The sequence below is a fragment of the Chlamydomonas reinhardtii genome, chromosome 10 (genome assembly GCF_000002595.2).
Source record: "Chlamydomonas reinhardtii strain CC-503 cw92 mt+ chromosome 10, whole genome shotgun sequence".
NCBI classification, from domain to species: domain Eukaryota; kingdom Viridiplantae; phylum Chlorophyta; class Chlorophyceae; order Chlamydomonadales; family Chlamydomonadaceae; genus Chlamydomonas; species Chlamydomonas reinhardtii.
In genome coordinates this window covers 237,063-257,500 of record NC_057013.1, presented here as the reverse complement: position 1 = coordinate 257,500, position 20,438 = coordinate 237,063, and the positions used below count along the sequence as shown (strand labels likewise).

The 20,438-nt window shown below is 64.2% G+C and overlaps 3 protein-coding genes across 3 annotated transcripts; 2 read left to right on the top strand and 1 right to left on the bottom strand.

Moving 5' to 3' along the window:
• Positions 1-723: 723 nt before the first annotated feature.
• CHLRE_10g419450v5 (uncharacterized protein) lies at positions 724-8,677 on the bottom strand. Its single transcript, XM_001702738.2, has 10 exons — positions 8,414-8,677; positions 8,150-8,344; positions 7,719-7,894; positions 7,424-7,546; positions 5,492-7,318; positions 5,261-5,324; positions 4,812-5,159; positions 4,447-4,680; positions 4,119-4,322; positions 724-3,993 (listed from the first exon to the last, which is right to left on the bottom strand). The coding sequence occupies exons 1-10, from the start codon at positions 8,516-8,518 to the stop codon at positions 3,013-3,015; spliced, it is 4,257 nt and encodes a 1,418-aa protein (XP_001702790.2). The 5' UTR covers positions 8,519-8,677; the 3' UTR covers positions 724-3,012.
• Positions 8,678-8,777: 100 nt separating this feature from the next.
• Positions 8,778-10,583, top strand: CHLRE_10g419443v5 (uncharacterized protein). Its single transcript, XM_001702567.2, has 3 exons — positions 8,778-9,046; positions 9,113-9,217; positions 9,865-10,583. The coding sequence occupies exons 1-3, from the start codon at positions 9,044-9,046 to the stop codon at positions 9,973-9,975; spliced, it is 219 nt and encodes a 72-aa protein (XP_001702619.2). The 5' UTR covers positions 8,778-9,043; the 3' UTR covers positions 9,976-10,583.
• Positions 10,584-11,697: 1,114 nt separating this feature from the next.
• On the top strand, positions 11,698-20,393 carry CHLRE_10g419400v5 (uncharacterized protein). Its single transcript, XM_043066440.1, has 12 exons — positions 11,698-12,469; positions 12,584-13,375; positions 13,529-13,804; positions 13,976-14,217; positions 14,389-14,442; positions 14,627-14,714; positions 14,890-15,069; positions 15,295-15,428; positions 15,636-15,716; positions 15,938-18,593; positions 18,712-18,810; positions 19,027-20,393. Exons 2-12 carry the CDS (start codon positions 12,719-12,721, stop codon positions 19,132-19,134), a joined length of 4,575 nt encoding a protein of 1,524 aa, XP_042919837.1. The 5' UTR covers positions 11,698-12,469; positions 12,584-12,718; the 3' UTR covers positions 19,135-20,393.
• Positions 20,394-20,438: the final 45 nt, after the last annotated feature.

Sequence of the window (20,438 nt, the reverse complement as noted above, 5' to 3'; positions counted from 1 at the left end):
ATACCTTTCCTATAGCATCTTATATCACATATAAGGTCATTAGAGTAACCCGGGGGCATTGAATCGAGCCGGGGCCGACCTCGAACATCTAAATGTCGCGTTCGCCAGGACACGCCATACCAGGCCAGACAGTAGCCTAACTACACCTATGCATATATCTGTGTTGACGGCAATCGATAAAGCCCGAAAACAACGCCTATGTAGGATGTTGGCTTCGGTCAATTTCGCGACTTGAGCCTCGACGAGCACGTTTTAGCCTGCTGTCAAGCGCTATTGCTCCAACAGATTGCATGTAACATATACATTAAGTGGCGGAGTCTGTATCCCGCTCTGCATTTTTCTCGGGGCGACGTCTCCTGGCCTCCTCGGCGTGCGGGTTTGGCTGGGGAAACGCACCCCCCGGACGGCACGCGGTGAAACCCCCCTGATAGATTGTCCTTCAAGCATCAGCAAGCGACGACGAGATGAATCCGTAGACGTGGCGGCTTCCTTGAAGGACAATCTACCAAGGGGTTTTGGTGCCATCCCGTGGGCGCCTCCCTGGGGACACGCTTTTTCCTGGAGTGGGACCCGCTTGGCGGCCTCAGACTAGAGGCATGGCGTGGGCTCGGCGCACTTTTCCCTCGCGAGGGAAAAACCAATTCCTTGTCCCTACCCCCCACAAGTACCTCTGGACAGGAGCCTCAGGTCTCAGGTACGTACGTCTAGAGTACTCAATGGCACCGTCGACATGTCTTACATGACAGAATAATTGTTACAGCCCACCCACGTGGTCAAAATTGCCAAACCACGACACGCCATCGCAAGAGTGACGCTTCCCTACCATAGCCCTTACAAGGCCGCTCCGTTCTACCTGGGCAAACCTCAGCCGCATGTCCCGCATCCGCTCCCGTGTACCTCGCATCCGCAATAGATCGTCACGATTTTTTTGGTGTTTGCTGCTGCCTGGCCGCAGCCGCGCCAGCCATATATCTCGTACAGCCTCTTCGCATGCACACACACACACACACACACACACGCACTCTATGTTCATCAACACAAAAAGACTTGCTACCCGGCATCCGGGCTGAGAATGGGCGCATCCTAATAACAGGCCCTCTCCAATCACACACACCACAAAACAATCAAGTCAAAACACACAAGACAGCAGCACATGCTATACGACGGCTACCCGTCGTCAGCACACTGGAAAGGTCTGCGCAAGTAGGGTAGTCCGACGCCAGCAATGTCCCACAGGCGCGTTCTCCCCTATGTCAGTGCTGCAGTTTCCGGAGTCGCCGTGTTTGTTTTACTCAGGTCTCGCTCGTCCCGCCACTTGGCGCCATGCAATGAGCGCAGAGCCTGTAATCATTGAGGGCGTGGGCGCACAGACCCAACACCCCTCGTGCGCATCTGTACCGCCGCTGCGTGTCCGCCGCCACTACCACCAACGACGCAGTAAAAAGCACGAACACACGGCGGGGCAGGCCGTGAGCACCGATGCGGCACGGCGACCACCGCGCAGCTCGCTACCGGGCTCCCATGTCGCACACCAGACACGCAGTAGCGAGTCGGGCTAATTTACCTGGATGGACGGCCACTACCGTCCAGGGCGCGAGCAAAGCGTAATTTCCCCGTCGGTGATGACGCCGCCACCAGCAGTTTCGTAATCCTCATTTTCCTTCCCGCACAACCCATTTCCGTGCTTCAGCGCTATAAAAGGGACGAGTCTTCAAACACTACAATTGATGCCACACTAAATAATCGGGAGGACAGACTAAATGATCGTGAGATTTCAGACAACAGGTATGTCTGGTGAGGCAATCAGACACCGCTCTCCATCCTCCCTTACGAGTGCACGCATCTCGCACGCTACTCTTGGCTGATGGCGGCCGCCGGCAGACACATTCGCATTCACTAGCAAGCACTTCGTTAACAGTCGACTTGCTGCCGAACGTGTCTAGTTCCGCTTCACACTTTCCGCTTTTTGCCGTCTCTCCTCTCGGGTCAGCAGCTGCTGCCCGAAATATCTACTTTCGCCACCCGGTCCCTGGGCGAAAGTAGCAACTGCAAGCCCCGCACCGGTGCCTGAGCGCGCCGTCGGCGCTTACGATTTTTTCCATGCGCGCATGACAGGTGTGACAGAGCATATGCACCGTTGTATGCAGCGGGTGCACTTGCTGCGCCTCGCGCCACCGCCGGGGCTCCAGATGCCCACCACCAGCCCTCGTGTTGGCTCCTCGATGAATGCGACAGTGGCAAATCAATGGCTGCCCGGCGCCGGAGGTTACCTCCGCGAAACGGCTGCCTCCGCTGACTTCCCCGCTCTAGGTCTCTCCTGCTTCCTCGCCGCGGCTCAGGCACGCCCACTGCCCTGTGGCCGGCGGCCTGTCCGGGCCTGCCCTGTGCCCGCTTCCTCCTGCGTGCGCTGCGCCATGATGGCCGCGGCGCCGCCCGTGTTGTGCTGCAGCTGACTGCGAGCCGCACCGCTCAGCGGCCGCAGCGCCAGCACTTCCTACCCCAGCTGCTCTTGACACTTGAATCAAGGCCGTAACAGCTTGCCACCGCGGCGCATAGCAGCGTGTGCGCCCAAATGCGCCTCCCGCTCACCCGCTGGTTGCTGCTGCCGCGCCTCACGAACCTGGTGCATGAAACACATGTCGTGACGACCGGTCGTTCTTACCCATCCCTGCATGTGCGGTCGCGTAAGTGTCTACCTCTCCGCCCTGGCGGTGGAGGCGACGCCTGCAAACAAATGACCTATTGCGACCGCCGCTGCACAGGGCGAGCATAGGCGCCATATAGCTGCTGGCTTGCAGCCATGCAGCGTCACCAGCCTCCAGCACTGTAGGCTGTTGCTGCCGCTCCCTCTTCTCCACAGTGTGTAAGCTTGGCATTCAGAGACCATCCTTCAACCATCCAGCCCTCTGACTGCGCCATGTCTGCCTGCTCTACGCCCATCGCCACCGCCGCACGCGCAAGTGCGGCAGACAAATGTCGGCGAGGCGCGACACGGGCCAGTTGAGCAGCAACTCAGCCTCGGCCTCGCTCCCCCCAGCTCACCAGGGGTGGGCCTGCCCCCGCGCCGCCACCCATGCCATAGAAGGCGTTCAGGCCGATGTGCTGCGGCTGCGGCGGAAACAGCGGCTCAGGGCGGAGCGGGAACCCGTAGGCTGGGTTCGGCGGTAACATGCCTCCCGGCTGCGCCAGCCCAATGCCAGCGCTAGGCCCGATTGGCTGCTGCTGCTGCTGGAACTGCAGCTGCTGCGGCTGTGGTGGCAGCGGCGGAGGCTGAGCAAGGCGAGGCGGCTGCGGTGCCAGGAGCTGTGGCGCCGGCGGCGGCTGGTGTCCAGGTGAAGGGAGCTGGGTGCCATGGCCGCCGTACTGCAGGTCGGTAGGCGACGCCGGAATGAACAGCTGCGGCGAGGGTAAGCCGTAGGGCTGCTGCTGCGGGTGCGGCTGTTGAGAGCCGCCCGCTAGCTGAGCAAGCAGCGGCGAAGGCGCATGCGGCGGCGGCGGGTGCGGCGGTAGCTGCAGCGGCTGTCGGCCCAGGAGTCCTTGTGGCGCAGGCGCAAGCCCCTGGTCAGCCACCGCAGCGGCTGCACCAGGGCTGGGTAAAGACGGGCCCACCGGGGCAGCCGGCGGGACGATCGGCGCTATCGGAAGGCGCCACTGCTGCAGCGCGTGCTGGACCGGCAGCGGTGGCACTGGGGCGGCACCGCCTGCAGCGGCAGCGGCCACCGCCGCTTGCGGCGTGGGAAGCACAGCGGCCGGCGGCGCCATGGCGCGACCTGACGTTGTGCTTGGGCCCGTGCCGGCGCTGTCTCCGCCCGCTCCGCGCCCCTGTTGCTGCTGTTGCGCCTGCGCCTGCTGCTGCTGCTGCTGCGTGCTGGTGCCGGTGGTGCTGTCCGCTAGCGCGGCGGCTGCCGCGGCTACAGCCGCGGCACTTACGCTGCTGGCGTTCGACGCCTGGCGCTCCAGCCGGAGGATCTCCTGCAGCTGCATCGCCAGCTCCTGCGGGGCTCAACCAGGCAAGAAGGGGAGGTCCGGTCAAGACGGGCACATGATAGGCAAGGCGCAAGGACCATAGTTCGTCAAGGAGGACACAGCTAACTTTCCGCACGACGCCGGCCGCGTACCTGGAAGCTGGGGCGGTTGGTGGGGTTGGGGTCCATGCACGTCTCCACCAGCGAGCGCCATTCGGGCTCGCACGAGGGCGGGATGGCCAGGTGCAGGCTGCCGTGCAGCAGGCCCATCAGGATCTCCTGAGCGCTCAGGTGCGCAAACGGCACCTCGCCCGTGTACATCTCCCACATCACCACGCCCATGCTGTACACGTCCACCTGAGGGGCACAGAGACAGTTGACGGCGGCGGTTGCGTTGACATTATATCACGGAAGCTCTGAAGCTGCCCACTAAAGTGAGCAGGCGGCGCCCGCCCTAGCATATGCACTTCTTCCCTCGCACCTTTTCGCTGATATTGCCCGCGTTGGACACCAGCTCGTACGCCATGTAGGGCAGCGTGCCCCGCAGGTCGCGGCAGCTGACGTGGCTGCTCAGCTTGTGCTTGGACAGCCCGAAGTCCGCCACCTTGATGACCATGCTGTCTCCCTCGCCGTCCACCAGCAGGTTGTCGGGTTTCAGGTCAAAGTGTACCACCGCCGGCGCCTGCTCGTGCAGATAGGCCATGCCGAGAGCAGCCTGCACGGGGTAAAGGTCGAGGGGGGCGGTGTAATGGTACGAGCAAATGGAACAGAAACACGTCATCAACACAGTGGTGCAACCTGGAAGAACAGTGCCCAATCCTCACGCTGCGGACACTGCGTACACACCTGAAGCGCAATCATGGCGCGCTGCCGTAGCGACAGCCGCCGGCCGTTGAGCGAGCGCAGGTACTGCCCCAGGCTGCCGTTGCGGACAAACTCAGTGATGATGCCGCCGATCAGGCCCGTGGGCGTGCCCGCGCCGCTGCTGGCAGGTACGGGTGCGTTGCCGCCGCTTCCGCCCGCACCTCCGCTGCCGCCTCCGTTGCCGCCTCCGCTGCCCCCACTACCACCCGACTCTGTGGCGGGCGTGTCCATGACCAGCCCGTACATGCGAATGATGTTGGGGTGGTTGAGCTTGGCCAACGTCTCCGCCTCGCGCTGGAAAGACTCCGAGTACTTGGCGAAGCGCTCGCGCTGCAGGGAAAACGGGGTTTCAAGTCAAGGATTGCTTGATTCGGACATCCGGCTGTTATTGGACGCCGATGCGCAGCTTAGTCCCTACAGCGCACACGCACCTTGAGCCACTTAACCGCAACGATGCCGTACGGGAACACCATGGCCTGAGAAACCTCGCCAAACCTGCGGGGCAATGCAGTGAGCGTACTTAAGTATCGCATCAGCACCAACTCCAACCTTGATGCGCAACCGCATGCTTGCAACAACCCAACACGACAATCTACTGTGGGGCTCAGTAGATTGTCGTGTTGGGCACTGCGCAAATACAAACAGCCCACGCGCCAACTTACGCGCCCTCGCCAATCTTGGCCATGATGGTGACCTCGCTTTTCCGCTTTTTCACCACCCCCTTCAGCGGGTGGCTCATGGCGCCGCCGCCCGAGCCGCCCAGGTGGTGGTCGTCCAGCAGCCCCAGGCCGCCCAGACCCAGACCGCCAGTGCGCAGCAGCAGCGGGTCCAGAGGCGACATGCGCCCGCGGTCGCCGCCGCCATGCGGCCCGCCCTGGCTGCCGCCCTCGCCGCCGTCGCCCAGGTCCAGCAGCGAGCTCTGCTGCTGGGCCCCGAACTCCTGCGTGATGCAGCGCCCGCTGTCGCCCACCAAGCTGCCGTTCACAGGAAAGCCGCCTATGTCGCCGGCCTCGCCGCCGCCTGCGCCAGCGGCTGTGTCCGGCCAGCGCGCCGCGCCACCGACACCGCCTAGCACCGCCAGGCGATGCAGGCCGCCCGTGTTGTTGCCGTTGCCCTGTTGCTGTTTGCCAGTACCGATCGCGCCGCTGTTCGGACCGCTGCCAAAGCCGTAGACAGATTCATCGTCTCCAAATATGGTGATACGCGAGGGCAGGAAGGGGCCGCTGCCGTTCACTGCTCCCGCCCCTGCCCCGCCTTGGCTGTTGTCGCGGCTGCTCTCGCCGAACGCACTGATGTGCCGCGGCAGCATATCTGCCACGGCCGCCAATCGGCCCAGTACTGCCCGGCTCAACGCGCCACCGTCCCCAACTCCCGCGCCTCCGTTGCTGCTGTGGCGGTTACGCGCCTCGGCGCCGCGCAAGGCAGCCAACACGCCGGCGCCGGCGTTGTGGTCTCTCAGCTCGCCGTCGCCGTCCGCGGCCACGTCCGCGGCCCGCGGTGCCATCTGCAAAGCGCCGTCACTGGCAGCACCGTAACCGCGTCCCATCTTGCCGTCATCTGTCAGGTGCATACCGTACAGCCCCATGCCGGCCGCCGCCGCTGCTGCACTTTCGTTGTCATACTGCTCGCCATACGGGTCCTCCAGCTCCTCGTCGCAGTAAAACCCAATGCCCGAATTCATTACACCGCGGTTCTGCAGCCCCTTCAGGTGCTGCTGCTGCTCCGCGTCCGCCTTCGCCAGCTGGCCCTCAGGCTGCCTGTTCGCGTCATCTGCTGCCGGCTGCGCTCTGACCTGACCCACCCAGTCCGCCGGCAGGTGCCAGTCGGGCGCTGACGCGCGCAGCTGCCGCTCTGGGCTGCTGCCGCGCCGCTCGACCCCGTCCCCGGGCCCCATCACCTCGTCTGGGAAGACCAGCGGCGGGTCCCAGTAGCTGGACCCCACATCCCCGCCCCTGTCCTCGTAGCCTGCCTGCTCGTAGCCCGCCCCGTCCGTCTGCTCATCGTAGGCGTAGCCCAGCCCGTCGCCCACTGCCTCACTGGTGGCGCCGCCCTCCTCGTCCTCCTCGTACACCACGTCCTGCTCGCCGTGGTACCCGCCCTCGGGAAACACGTTGAGCGGGTCGTAAGGGTAGCCCGTGTATGCGCCACCCATGTCCCCGCCCTCGCCCGCCACTGCTGCTGCCACTGCCGCAGACATGGAACCAGAGCGCCCGCTCCGGCTCAGCCCGCCGCCGCCGGCCCCTCCGCTGCCCTCAGTGCCGCTGAACGTCCGCTGGTGGGCAAGCGCCTGTGCCTGCCAGCCCGCAGACGAGCGCCTGCTGCTGAAGCCAGCGAAGTGGCCTCCCGCGGAACCACCAGCGGTCATTGAGGCAGACAGAGGCGCCGCCATGCCGCGAGCCGATGTCCGGCCGCTCGCACCGCTGACCATGCTCATGCTGATGTTTTGAAGTGCAGCTGTGGCTGCAGCCGACGCCACGGCCACAGATGCGCTGCAGGATGGGAGCAATTTACATATAAGGTCGGTCATCATGTGGCCACATGGACACAGCGATCTGTTTCCGGTTCCCGGCCCCATCCACGCAGCACCCCCCTACCTGTGAAGCACACCCGCGTCCATGGATGGCTGCGCCGACGGAATACTGCTCTCCATCGCAGGCTCTGGTTCGTCTGGCTCGCCCCAGTCGCTCCAGTTTGGTCCGCACTCCTCCACGCCGCAACTGTTCGCGGCGAGTTCAGGGGCGCAAGCGTCAGAGCAAGAGCGCACTGCAAGCCCAGCCACACCGCCAAGCCCCGAAGCTTTAATCACTTGCGCTGCAGTGGTGGCAATAGCGCAAGACCGTGACCCGGTTCCGGAAAGCTGCGCTGCGGATCGGAACCCTCGGAACGCACCTGGCGTCCATCGACACGTCGCCACCCGGCTCCTCCATCAGCTCCTCGTCCTCCAGCTCAGCGTCCTGGTCCTGCACCTCGCGCTCAAAAATGACCGCCCGGAAGACATATATTTTCAACCGAACGGTCCGCGAACGCGTGTCACCGACAGCGTGCGCGTACTCGTCCTTCATCTCCTGCAAGCATAAATCAGGTTGTTGCGGTTCCTTGTGGGGCCAGCGAGGTCTCTTCCGGCCTGCTAGTGCATCATATGCGGAGATGCCCTTGGCCAGGCCCAGACTGCGGTCGAGACCCTCGATCAAACCTATCCAGTGTCTAAAGCCGACAGGAAGCCAGTTCAATGGCTTCAGGCGGAGTAACAGTGGCTGCAAACCCGGCGGCGGTCCACGCTTGGCGTGGCCAAGCTGGGCCCAAAGTAACAGCACGCTTACCGTTAGGTCATCATCGCCCTGGACTTGCACCAGGTTGTCAGGATCCAGGTCATCACCAGGACACAGGTACTTGAAGGAGACGGTGTCACCAAACTTGTCATTCAAGCGCAAGCAGACGTCTGCATACTTGGCCTCCAGAGGGAAGCTCTCGTTGAACACCTCGCCTCCAACATAACGCCATAGGTTCGGAGCGTCCTGCGTGCGCGAGGGACCCGTTGCTGAGGTCACAGCGCTCGCGCCCAAGCCGAGTCTGTTCAAACGCACCTGCGCGAACTTCCCCCCGTAGTGCAGCCGCACGCGGATACGATCGTCCTTCTTCGCCTCCTCAGCGGGAAGGGGCTGAGCCCCAGCTTGGCTCGACAGAACCATTTTCTCCGACCACCCTGACCGGGCCGGGGCCAAGGCCCGCCTTATTTAGACTAAAGGCATTGAGGTGAGCTGCTCCATAGAGGGCAACCCCGGGCTCAGGGCAAAGCCCTGGCTTGAACAACGTCGCGTCAACAAGCGTGAATGTGACTGATGAATAAAGGTGGGGTAGTGTAATATTGAAATGAAAGCTCTGTATGAGACCAGACGAACTGGCCGGACGATTACTTTGTCAGCGGCTGCACCGCGGCCCGATTGCCACCGAATGCAGCGAAGACACTTCTGTCGCTGGTTGGACCCTTCACAACGTTTGTTCGTGACGTGTATGCAATTGTCTGCTGACCGCAACTGGCTGGTGCTTTGTTCAAGGCGGCCCAGGAGCCGGAGGTGACGCACGTGGTGGGCTGGGGTGGCGGCAGCGTCGTCACAATCAGCCGGGCGGGTCAGCCGCCGCGCAAGGAATTCGTGCGGCTACTGCGTGAGCGGTTCGCGCGCCACGTCATCGTGATCAACGAGTACCGCACCAGCATGGTGAGGGCACAGCGGTACACATTGACAGTACACGCCGCTGACCTCGCCCATAACCTGCCCTTCCAGGTGTGTGCGAACTGCGGGCGCCGCACCCTGCGCCGCAAGGAGCTGCCGCAGGGTGGCGCGGACTTCCACGTCCTGGTCTGCAATAACGACTGTCACACGACGTGGGTAAGTGGGAGTGACATGAGTGACGATGGATGACGGAATGTGGGCGGGGTCGATCAAGTGTTCCCCGGTCACGGGGAAAAGGGGCTGAGACCCTCCACAGCCTGAGGCCGAACAACCTCATCGCCCGGACATAGCCGGGGTCGGTTTCCACAGGCACTTAGCCAAACCATGTGCCTAGCAATCGCGATGCCACAGCAGAGCCAAGCGCAGCCAGACGCAGCACAGTTGTCAACAGCCGCACTACTTGTCATGCCGCTACGCATGCCCTGCCAGCCCCACCGCGGACCGCTACCTAGACACCAGCCGGCTCCTCAGCCTGAGCGCTTGCGCCGCTTGTTGGGCGGCGCTGCGCTCTCCTCCTCCACGTGGCCTTTCCCGCCCCCTCCGCTACCAAGATGCGCGCACGCGCCCCCGCTGCTGCTGCCGCCGCCGCCGCTGCTGCCGCTGCCGCCGCTGCCACTGCCGCCGCTGCCGCCGCCACCACTGCCGCCGCCGCCGCCGCCGCCAGTCTGCAGCGATGCAGGTCGCTTGGTGGATGACGGCAGGGCTGAAAAGTTTCGTGGGCAGGGCCGGAAAGGTTCGTGGGCGACACGCGACACACTGGACAAACCCGCCCCCGCCCCCCACCATGCTGCCCGCGCCCGCAGGACCGTGACGAGAACGCGGCCCTCAACATGCGGCTGCTGTTGATCCTGCAGCTCCTGGGCCGCGACCGGCCGGCGGTCTTTTGCCGGCAGGAGTATGGCGGTGTTAACTAGTTGAAGTTGACCTAGTTGATGGAGTTCCCCTGACCCGCTGCCGCCTCCCGACCCCCGGTGTGGGGTCGCGTGCGGTGTCTGGGCGAGGCGCTCTTTGGTTGCAACCAGCCTGTTCACCCAGGTGTGCTTGAGGCGTTGGACATGCGACGACTTGCAGTAAATGGCTGTGCGGGAGCGCTGAGACGGACGTCCGTTGCGATTGGGTGGTTGGTGTGTGTGGTCAGGGGTGTGTGGAGAGGAGAGCGGCCAAAACCAGGTGTGCCGTGCCGTGGAACACTGCTCACCACCCATTGAAGATTCCCTTGTGTGGGGACAAGTGGTGGTGGTTGCAGTGGGTACAACGGTCACCAGCCTGCCAGCTGGCGCCGCTGCCCTTGGAGACGTTGTGCAAATGCGAACGGTGCATCTGTGTGAGCGGCGTGGTCCTTCGGGCACATTACGCCTCGCCGTTGCGGTGTGGCGTGCGGCATGCCCCTGCGGGCGGGTGCAGTGGACATGGGTTCGAGGACGGGTTGTCATGCCCTTGTCAATAAATTTCGTGTACTTTCACACAGTGTGAGTTCAGGTTTGCAATGGTATTGAGCTAGCAATCCGAGGGTATCTTATAACTCAGGTAGCTGCGATCGTCCCAGCGGAGCCGCGTATTCCTCCAGCCGCCAGCAGCCGCGAAGCAGCGTCCTCGCCTTGCCGGCGGGTTTATGTCTATACCTCGCCTGGTGCAATACAGATGGTCAGAGTGCATGCGCAACCCAGTAATAGTGTGGCCCCTGCTTCCGGCCCCCACTTTGCTACGTGGGCGCCTCTACCCGCACCCAACCCGGCTTTCTGCCACCTTGCCGCGCCCCTCCGCGCCCGGGTTCGCCCCTGCTTGTCTAACTGTCGCCCGGCCTAGCCCAGCCATTGCTCTGCTGCATTCTGCCTCTGGTGCTCATCTGTGGACGCTGGTCACCTTCCTGCAGGTGCGCTGCGGCTCTGCATCGCGAGTGTGGCGTTGCGGTGTGTCTGTGTCTGTGTCTGGTCTGTGTGGTGCTATCGCCTGGCTGGGCGCCCGGAGCGTGAGGAATGCGCATCAGCAAACTTTCAGCCAGCCAGCAAAGCGTCGGTACAGTAACTCCGGCGTTCAACCAGCCGCGCACTCCAGCCCTGCCATTGCAAATTGTTTGCCATCTTCTGGGGTCTGGGAATCAGCTGCACCGGGCGGGACTTCACCAACCTGCCTTAACACAGTCCCATCGCACACCCAACCCGGCTTTACTTCAGTTGTGGCCCCTGTCCAAAACTGGCGCATCTTTGACCCTTTCAATGGACCCTGGGATAAACTGACGGGACTGGACTAGATATCTTCAGCAACCTTGCCAGGGGGGGGCTTGGGGCAGGGCTCTGCACGGGCCCAAAGATTGCATTGAGACGGCCCAAAGGTCACCCATGCCTCCCGCACGACTTCAATCCCTTCAAATGTATAGGAGCAACTTGCTGGTTCAGCCAGGTTCAGTAACCTTTTGGGAGGCTTCAGGAACCTTGCCAACGTGTCCGATACCTTGCCAGCCCCCAAGTGCCGTATGGCCCTACCCGTGCGGGGGGGGGGGGCTTAGGGGGGGGTAGGGGGGGCTCTGTACGGGCTCCCTGACGGCCCAAAGAGTGCGTTGAGACGTCGCCAAGGTCACCCATGGCTCCCCCACGACTTCAATCCCTTCATATGTATAGTATCAACTTGCTGGTTTAGTGGGAAGACAATCAGCATTCGCCTGAGGCGGAAATCGGCGGGTTCTGGTCAGGAAATGTGGTGTGACCCCTGTGCGCAAGAAAATTTGATGTGGCTCCTGTGGCCCTGATAGGCGACATCGCTGCAGTGCTGCACTCCCGCGAGGGCCTGTCCGACAGCGCCGCGGCATAGCACAGATGGTCGAAAGCGCTGCGAGCATGAAGTTATGCGAGCGCGAGTCAAAGGCATTGGGGTCTCAGGTCTACGCGTGATGAGGGGCCCGTGACATGCTCAAGTCATCTGGCACGCTGCGGGCGGGGCCTGGCGGGGCACGGCCGATGACGTCAAGCGGGGAGGCTTAAGGTCGTAACTAGCTTATGCCAATATGGCCACATCATCATTCATGTAAACCTACAGCGACAGCTGAGCCAAGTACGCAACCCTGTTCACCGCGGATAAAGGCACTAGCTCTAAGCCTGATGACAATGCAAAGGATGCATGCATACAACTTTAGCGTATTATGAGACTGGAGTGTGAACGTGAGCGCCAACTGGTAACTTTGACTGGAATGGTGTTCTTGCAAGAGTGACATTGCCGACGCTGTTTTACATGGAAATCATAAACACTAAGCAAGACCCTCCCCGTGAGGGAGAAGGCTTCGCCGGTATTTGGGGAAAAGCGTTGCGCCCACTGCACGACCATGGCCGGTTCCGCACTGACCCAGGCACCGAGGAGCCTGTGTGCAGCCTGTGTGGACAGCCGCACACGGATGCAGCTCGGGGGGTGGCAAAGGTAAGGCACCTTGTCAACCACCCGTCGGCGTGTTTTTGGCATGTGCCCCGGTGTTCGTGTGTCCTCCGCGGTCCTGCCCAACCGCCATGGTGTGCCCCTTGCTCGCTCGCGCAGCCTTGGCTGGTGTGTGAGGTGGAGCAACCGGCGGACACCGACGTGCCCTTAGTCACTGCAAAGCTTTGCAGGCTGCTGACGTGCGTCTGCGACAAGTGCCAGCCAGCGGCAGCGGCGGCAGCTGGTGCTGAGGCGATGGGGCCGGGTGGCGGGGCCGACACAGCGTGCACGTCGCCGCCATGGAGCACCGGGCAAGCGAGTGGGGATGCACTGCCGAACGGCCTGCACGGGACCGCGGGCTCGGGTGATGTGGGCAGTCCGGTGCGGCCGGCGGAGCAGCAGGCGGAGCATGAGCTACCAGGACAGCGGGTGACACGGTCGGCGTCAGCGGCTGACGTGAAACTCGCAGGGGGTGGGAGCGCGCCCGCAAGCAAGGCCGGCCTTGCCAGCAACATGTGCTTCGGTGCTGGTGTCAGCGGCGCGGTGGCTTCGGCAGGCACGCAGCTCCCGAGGTCAGCGGCTCCGACGCCATTTGCTGCGCCCTCAGCAGGCGGACCAGCAGCAGCGCGCCGGGCCAGCGCGCCGCCGGCACCTACCGGCGCGTTGGAGGTTGCGGCAGGTGCACGGCTCACCTCAGGGGGCACAGCCGCAGCTGCCCCACCGCCGGCACAGCCCCCGGCGCCGCGGCCGGAAGGGCAGTCGCCGGAGCGGGGGCATCGTGCCCGCCCTCCTCCTCGTCCTCCTTCGGGGCACCCGCCGCACCAGCACCTGTATGTGCAGGCGGAGCTGCGGTTCAACTGCGATTACACCGCACCGGAGGATGAGCCGGGGATGGAGCCGAGATTTACGTGGGTGCGTTTGTGGCTTCCCTGCCCTGACTGTCGTCATGTGCATGTGCCGCCTGTCAGTCGCGCCATGAATATTGGGGCAAGCGTCAATGGGACGGAAACTCATCGCGTCCAACAGGCTTCTTATCCAAATGCTTGCAATCTCGCGCCTCCGCAGCGCTACTGGGTGGCACTGATGCCAGCTGCCGCGGCGGCCGCGGCGGGGGGAGGCTTGCCACCCAACACGTCGCTGCGCGTGCTGAGCAGCCCGGAGGACGTGCGCAGCTTTCTGGTGGAACCGGAAGTGGCGGCAGCGCTGTCGAGCACGGCCAAGGAGCTGCTGAATAACCTGACTTTCGACACGGACAGCTTGGGCCAGGTCGCGGACGACCCCGACTCGGCGGTGCTGGTGGAGGCACTGCGCATGTTGGCGGTGTGGGTGCAGGAGCCGCCGGTGGGTCGGCTGTTGCGGCTGGTGTGTTTGCGCATGTGCTAATGGCCTGTCGGTCCGTTGCATGCCCGAACTGGGAAGATGCCAGTTGACGGGTGCGCATTGCTGACCAGCCTGCAATCCATGGCTCAGCACCGTGTGTACTGATGGTTCTCGCCGCTGCCGGCCCTGCAGGCCACTGCCGACCAACCAGGCCTGGCGCCGGAGCCCGGCCGCGTGCAGGCGCCGCTCGAGGAGCCGCGCGCTCCACTGCGGCAGCGCCTGCTGCGCTGGGCCTCTGAAGTGCTAGAAAGCGACTTCATACGGACCTCGCGCATCGCGCCGCGGCCTGCGGTGCGCCTGCTGCACGACGGGGATCAGGGCAAGCCGCGGTGGAGCGTGTGGCAGCTGCTGCACGCGCCGCCGTACTCTCACAGGTGCGGTTGGTCAAGTTGGGTGTCGGGGTTGGCGTGGCACAGTGAAGTAGAGCGGTAGCACTTTTGGCCGGGCTCCAGCGCGCGTGTGTGGCGGCGCTGCTGGTTTGACTCCTCCGGATGCCCCTGGTCCCCCCTGGTGCACCCTGGTGCACACGTGGTGACTGCTCGCAGTGTGGCCGTGACGCTGCTGCACCAAGCAGAAGACAGCCAGGATGACCAATCCATGTAGGTGTGGAGGGAAGGCTTCATGGGGTGAGCGCCCCGATGGACGTAGCCAACTCCAACGTAGCAGGCCTGCATCAAGCGGGGTGTGTGTGTGGCTTGGGCGTGTTCACGCACATACCGTCATGACAACTGACCCGCACGTGCCGTTTGCGTGCCGCGAACCCGTAACGCACTGATGCGTCAGGCGTCGCAGCCCGCTGCCGACCATCATCCTGCAGCGCCTGGTGGCGCTACTGCGCCGGCGTGCGAATAAGGTTAACGTTGAGTGGCAGGTGGGTGCGCAGGGGCAAGGGCCTGGGCCAGCCGCGCCTCATCCGCCTGACCAGCGCGCCTGTTGTTGTTGCGGCGGTCCTCGCCCCTCCTTACCGCCCAGCTCCGTCCTGAGTGTGTGCCCTGGCGCTATGCCCAGTAGTGTAGCTGTTCCGAGGCACCCCGCTGTGCGTGCAGATTACCCCCGGCAAGCTGTTGAGGGAGCTGCAGTGCCAGGAGCTGCTGTACTCGGTAGCGCGGGGAGCAAGTGCTGGGGCCGCTGGGGCCGTGCAGGGAGCGGCTGGGCGGCTGGGTGCGGCGGGCGGGACACAGAGAGCGTACGCGCTGCTTCGCGACCTCAACACCGACGCGGAAACGGTGCGCAGTGTTGTGCCCGGTGGTGCTGAAGTTTGGAAGCCACAGCACCGGTGTGGGCATACAGCAGCGAGGATTCGGCTGCGCTAACAGCAGCGAAGCCACATGTGTCAGTGTAGCGTCGGTCGGTGCCGACACTCCCTGTCGCACCCAGTCCCATGCTAACTGTTCCCACCGCGCCCCTCCCGCTTCGTAACCGACACTACGGATGCCGGGCGTTTGGCGCAGGTGTGCAATCTGATCCGGCCCGACGTCGCACTAGATGGCAACTTCGCACTAGATGGCAACATCGCTTGCTGTGCGCAGTGCGGCGGTGAAGCCGATGATTCCAGGTCGCAATCGGAGCTCGTGATGTGTGACATGTGAGTTGTGGAGGTGGAGGCAGCATTGGATTGCATTTTCGACACGAGTGCTAGCAACATTGAGTGTTCCCCGGTCACGGGAAAAGGGGTTGAGCCCCTCCACAGTCTGAGGCCACAAGAAAACCCGACAGCTGCACGCACGCAGCCTTCCGGGTCGTTTGGGATCGGAAACCACAACCCTCCCTCCTCACTCCCTGCTGTACCCAGCTGTGTGGACTCGTTCTGCCACACCTGCATGCGCTCGACGCCCGGCTGGGACGACTTGGCGAATGACCCGTGGGTGTGCCGGTGAGTGCCTTTTAATGTGCCGCGGCGCTTCACCATCCATGTGGAGCAAGTAGAAGCTCTACCCTCCACTCCAATAGCCTGCTTGCTTCCTGACCCTTGAGCAACCCGTGTCTGTGCGTCAATCAGGCTGCAACCAGGAGGTCTAGCAACTTACCCCCGGCTTACGCCAGCCATGTGCCGACGGCGCACCTCACCTGCGATCTACCACGTGCTGCCTCCAGGTACTGCCGGCACACCTTAAAAGCCGCCACCATTGAGGATGAGCTGGCGGAGGTGCGGCAGGGGCGCCAGCGGCAGCAGGCCGTCCAGGTCAAGGGCGAGCCGGGCGCCTCGGAAGAGCAGCTGGACGAGGAGGAGGATGGAGTGGAGGGCGAGGGCGCTGAGGAGGTTGACGAGGACCAGGGCCAGGCGGAGGAGGAGGAGGACGAGGAGGAGGACGAGGAGGAGGAGGAGGAGGAGGAGGGGGAGGAGGACGAGGAGGAGGAGGAGGAGGAGGAGCAGGAGGAGGAGGAGGAGGAGGAAGGAAAGGAGGAGGACAGCACCGGCCTTATGGGCAGCAGCGAGGGCGACAGTGGGCCGGCGCAGAGCTCCGAGGACGGCGGCGGTGGTGGAGGCAGACAAGGGGCCCGGCCACGGCGCGGCAGGGACGCAACATCTCCGGCCGCAGCAGCACCACCGCCAGCCGCAGCAGGGGCGGGGACAGAGCCGGCGGCAGGGACGGACTCGGATACAGCGGACGACTCTTGTTTGACGGGTGAGAGCGAGCAGTGGGATGCGGAGGGGGGCCGCCGCCGAGCTGCGCGGCTGGAGGCGGGCCTGCGGGCGGAGTGCAGGGCAGCAGGCGGCCCGGTGCGCTGGATCCAACGAAGGGAGCGGCACGCGCACCCAGGGCTGATCGCTGCGGCTGGGGGTGCTGCAGGGAGGGAGCGGCAGCCCGACTACAATGTGGGCATAAGAGCTGCTGCGCCGCAGCAGCGCAACGCAAGCGACGCCGGTGTAGCTGCTGCGGGCGCCACGGGGCAGGCGGCTGGAACTGCCACCACTGCCGCTTGGGGTGGCGGTCGAGGCAGAGGTCGCGGTGGAGGCCGCGGTGCAGCAGGCCTAAATGCCACCCAGGCTGCTCGTGCTGATGGCGATGTCCCCAAGGGGCGGGCAGGTCCTGCTGCTGCTCATGCGCCCGCCTTGCCTGCACCGGTGCATTGGGGTGCTGGCGGCGCAGCGCCGGCGGCTGCCGCTGCTGCCAGTGACAGCGACAGCGACGCAGAGATGGAGCTGGCGGCTCAAGACCTGGACCCTTTGGCTCTGGCGGCCGTGAGAGAGGCGGGCGCGCACAATGCTCGCATTACCGAGGACGCCAGGCGGCGGCGCCGGGAGGTGGCAGCAGCGACTGCTGCAGCTGCAGCTGCGGCAGCCCGGGCTGTTGACATTGCGGAAGAAGGAGAGGACGAGGAGACGTCAGTAGACCTGGTGCCTGTGGGTGTGCAGCGGGGCACAGCGGGGGGCGGGGCTGTGGCTGCGGCCACGGCGCATCCCGCGGCAGCGGCGGCGATGGCCAGACGGGGCGCGCAGAAGCGGAAGGCGGATGCCGAAGTAGCACCGCCCGAGCCGAAGCGGCGCCCACCCGCCGCACCCAGCCGAGTTCAAGCCGGTCAAGGTGCCGGCGGCGGCGCGGCTGGCACTGCCGCTGCTGCCCCGGGCGGCGGTGGCGGTGCAGGTGCCGGCCACGCGGCCAGGCCGCCCGCCACCAACCGCCGCCAGTCGGGGGCGAGCAACAGCTCTGCTGACACGGTCGGTACGGACGCTACCCAGCCGGTGGACGAGGAGGGTGAGGAGGAGGAGGAGGAGGAGGAGGATGACTGCCTGCAACAGGCCACCAGGGACATGCAGCGGCAGCGGGAAAGGCCCCTGCCGCCGCAGCACACGCGTGGCCGGCCTCCCGCGCCCAAGGCCGGTCGACGTCCTCTCGCATCTGGCGGCGCCGCGGCCGTGGGTAGTAGGCCGAAGCGCAGGGCGGCGGCCCTGGCCCAAGAGCGTGTGGCAAGGGCTCTCGGGCCCCAGCCCATGTTCGCGCCTGATGATGAGCCGCCTAAGAAGCGCAGGCGTGGGCCTGGCCCGTTGCAAGAGCTGGCTGTGGAGGTCATCTCCCTCTGTGACGAGGAGGAGGAGGAGGAGGAGATGGAGGAGGAGGAGACCAACCGGGTGGTCCTCCGAGGGTCAGGGCGGGTTGGCAGGGGCCGAGCAGCAGCCGCGGCAGCAGCCCCCGCGCCTGCACCTGGGCCCAGGGCGGGGCCGGCTGGCGGCCAGGGCCAGGTGGCGGCGGCGGATGTGGGTCGTGGCGGCGCCGGCGGCGGTGCTGGGCGTGGCGGGGGTGCTGCTGCTGGTGCTGTTGGTGCAGGGCCCGGCCACGGGGCCACAGCGCCGCTCAGACCGACTGCAGTGCACCAGGCGGCTGCGGCGGCCGTGGCGGCGTCCGGACCAGCGGCCGCTCCCTCTGTCAGCGTATCAGGGGGGAACGGCAGCAGCGCGGCCCCAGGCAGAAGGACTGGAGGCGGTGTCTCGGGCGGCCGGCTACCTTCGGGCCGTCAGGCGGATGCGGGCGCGGCTGTGGGCGGCGATGTGCCGCAGCCCAGCTTCAACACCCAGGCTGCGGCAAGGGAGCTGGAGGCCCTGCAGCATGCGGCAACGCCCGGGTATAGGGCGCGGCCGCAGGCTGTGCAGCAGCATGATGCGCACGGCAGCGCAGGGGCGGCCGTGGCGCTGGCGGCGGGCGCCGCCACTGCTGGCACGGCTGCCGGTGTCGTTGCAGGCGTGGGTGCGGCCGCCAACGGCAGCGGCCCGCACCGGTCCTTGCATGACGTGTGGAACGCTGTGGTCTCGGTAAGGCACAGGCGATGAGCGCGGCCGCATGGGCATAAAGGGTCGTGTCTTTGCTGTGCTTTCACGTGTGCTGACCATTACCCCGTGGGCCTCTTGCCGCAACCCTTGCGGTGTGCAGCTGCAGCAACAGCTGTGGCAGGAGCCAATGCGCGAACAGGTGGATGCCTTTGCAAAGTTCATCTTCACTCGGGTGCGGAAGCGATGCAATGAACCGGAGGTGCGTCTAAAAGATGGTCTAGTTGGGGTCATAAGTTACACTGTACAGCAGGTAGTGGCATAGCCCGCTTAGCACGCGGCGAGCGTCGCATCCTCCGGCAGTAGCTCCTTATCTGCCACCCTGCACTGGCCCTATCTTTCACACAGTCGCCCTTCCCCCTCGTGATGATTGCTGTCACACGCGCCCGTCATGCCACGCACGCACGTGCACATGCAGATCGCCCAGGCGTTGATAGGCGTGTTGAATCGCTTGGAGGGGCTGTCCAAACCGGCGGGCCCGAAGGACCTGCAGGCCTGCATGCACATACTGCAGCAGCGGCTGTAGCGGCCGACACTGCGGCGGGGTGGCGGCGGCAGTGGCGAGGGCGGCGGTGCAGGTGATGGCGGCGGTGGCGGTGGCGGTGGCGGCGCCGGCAGCACAGCAGGCACTGTAATGTTTGCGTGGCTTTGTGGCAGGGGTGGGGAGGGACTGAGTCCGATTCGACTCGAGAGGAGTGGATAGGGAGCGCACCGTGTGTGGCCGGTCCTTTGCTTTGAAGGTCGGCGACGCCTTACTGAGACCCTTGGTAACAGTGGTAGACCCAAGCACCAAAGCATGGCTGCTATTGCATGTACAGCGGGCTGTCCTGCGTGACAACTGTTTGGTCGGGGGGCGCCTGGGATAAGCGATAGCTGTATGTGCGTGCGTGTGTTGCACTGCGGAACTCAACCAGAAGTTTGTATATAAAGCGCCATGCGCGCATGTGTATGTGTGGGTGTGTGTTGAGGGAATGGGGGCTTGTCCGTTACTTACTGTTCGGTGATACCGTATCGTTCGTAATGACAAGGAAAATGGTGTGAGACGCAAGGTGAGGTGTCTCGCCGCGGTCCATTGTTATGGGACGTTTGTGGGGGGTTGCTTTGGCTAAACTTTCGTGGGCCTTGGCGCACGCTTGAATGAAGGAGTATCGGTAGCAGCGGCAGCAGTGGACGCTTGGACTGTGCGCAATGCACTGACTCATGACTGGACTCCGTAGCAGGCTGGTTCAGTGTGGACACACTCGGGATGTCAGGGAATTGGTGGTTGCTTGTGGAGAGCGTCAGAGCCCGCATAATCTTGCTTGCACATGCATCCAAGTCGTATATTGCATAGCAAATTAGCGGTCATTTCCTGCAGGGGTGCCCCCACGGGATGTTCGATCTCTTGTAACAAGCGGGGGACTTTCTGCACTGACCCCACGCATCGGCTACTTTTCTGGGTTGCATCACTTGCGTTTTAGGGCTGCGCGCGGAGAGGCAGTCAACGCACCGACGTGCCGACGTACAGTTGCATGGCTGGGCGCACGGGCCTCTGGTCGTACGGACAACTGCGTGAAGTGTGCGTGTGCACCTCAAATATGCATCTTGTGGACGTGCTCATATCACGCCTGCCTTCAACTGTGGTACGTTGAGTCGAACTGCGCCCGAGCTTTGCATGCCAGATTGCCAATGTCAGATAGGGTGGGGGTTCCCCTGGGAATCGGGCAATCAGCCCAGGGGAGCCCCTGGCAACGTGACAGCACAGCGGCGTGGGGTAGGCGTGCGGTTGACCGATCCGCAGATGGGGCTTGCTTCGCTGTGCCTGTCCGACAAGGTTAAGGACCATTTACT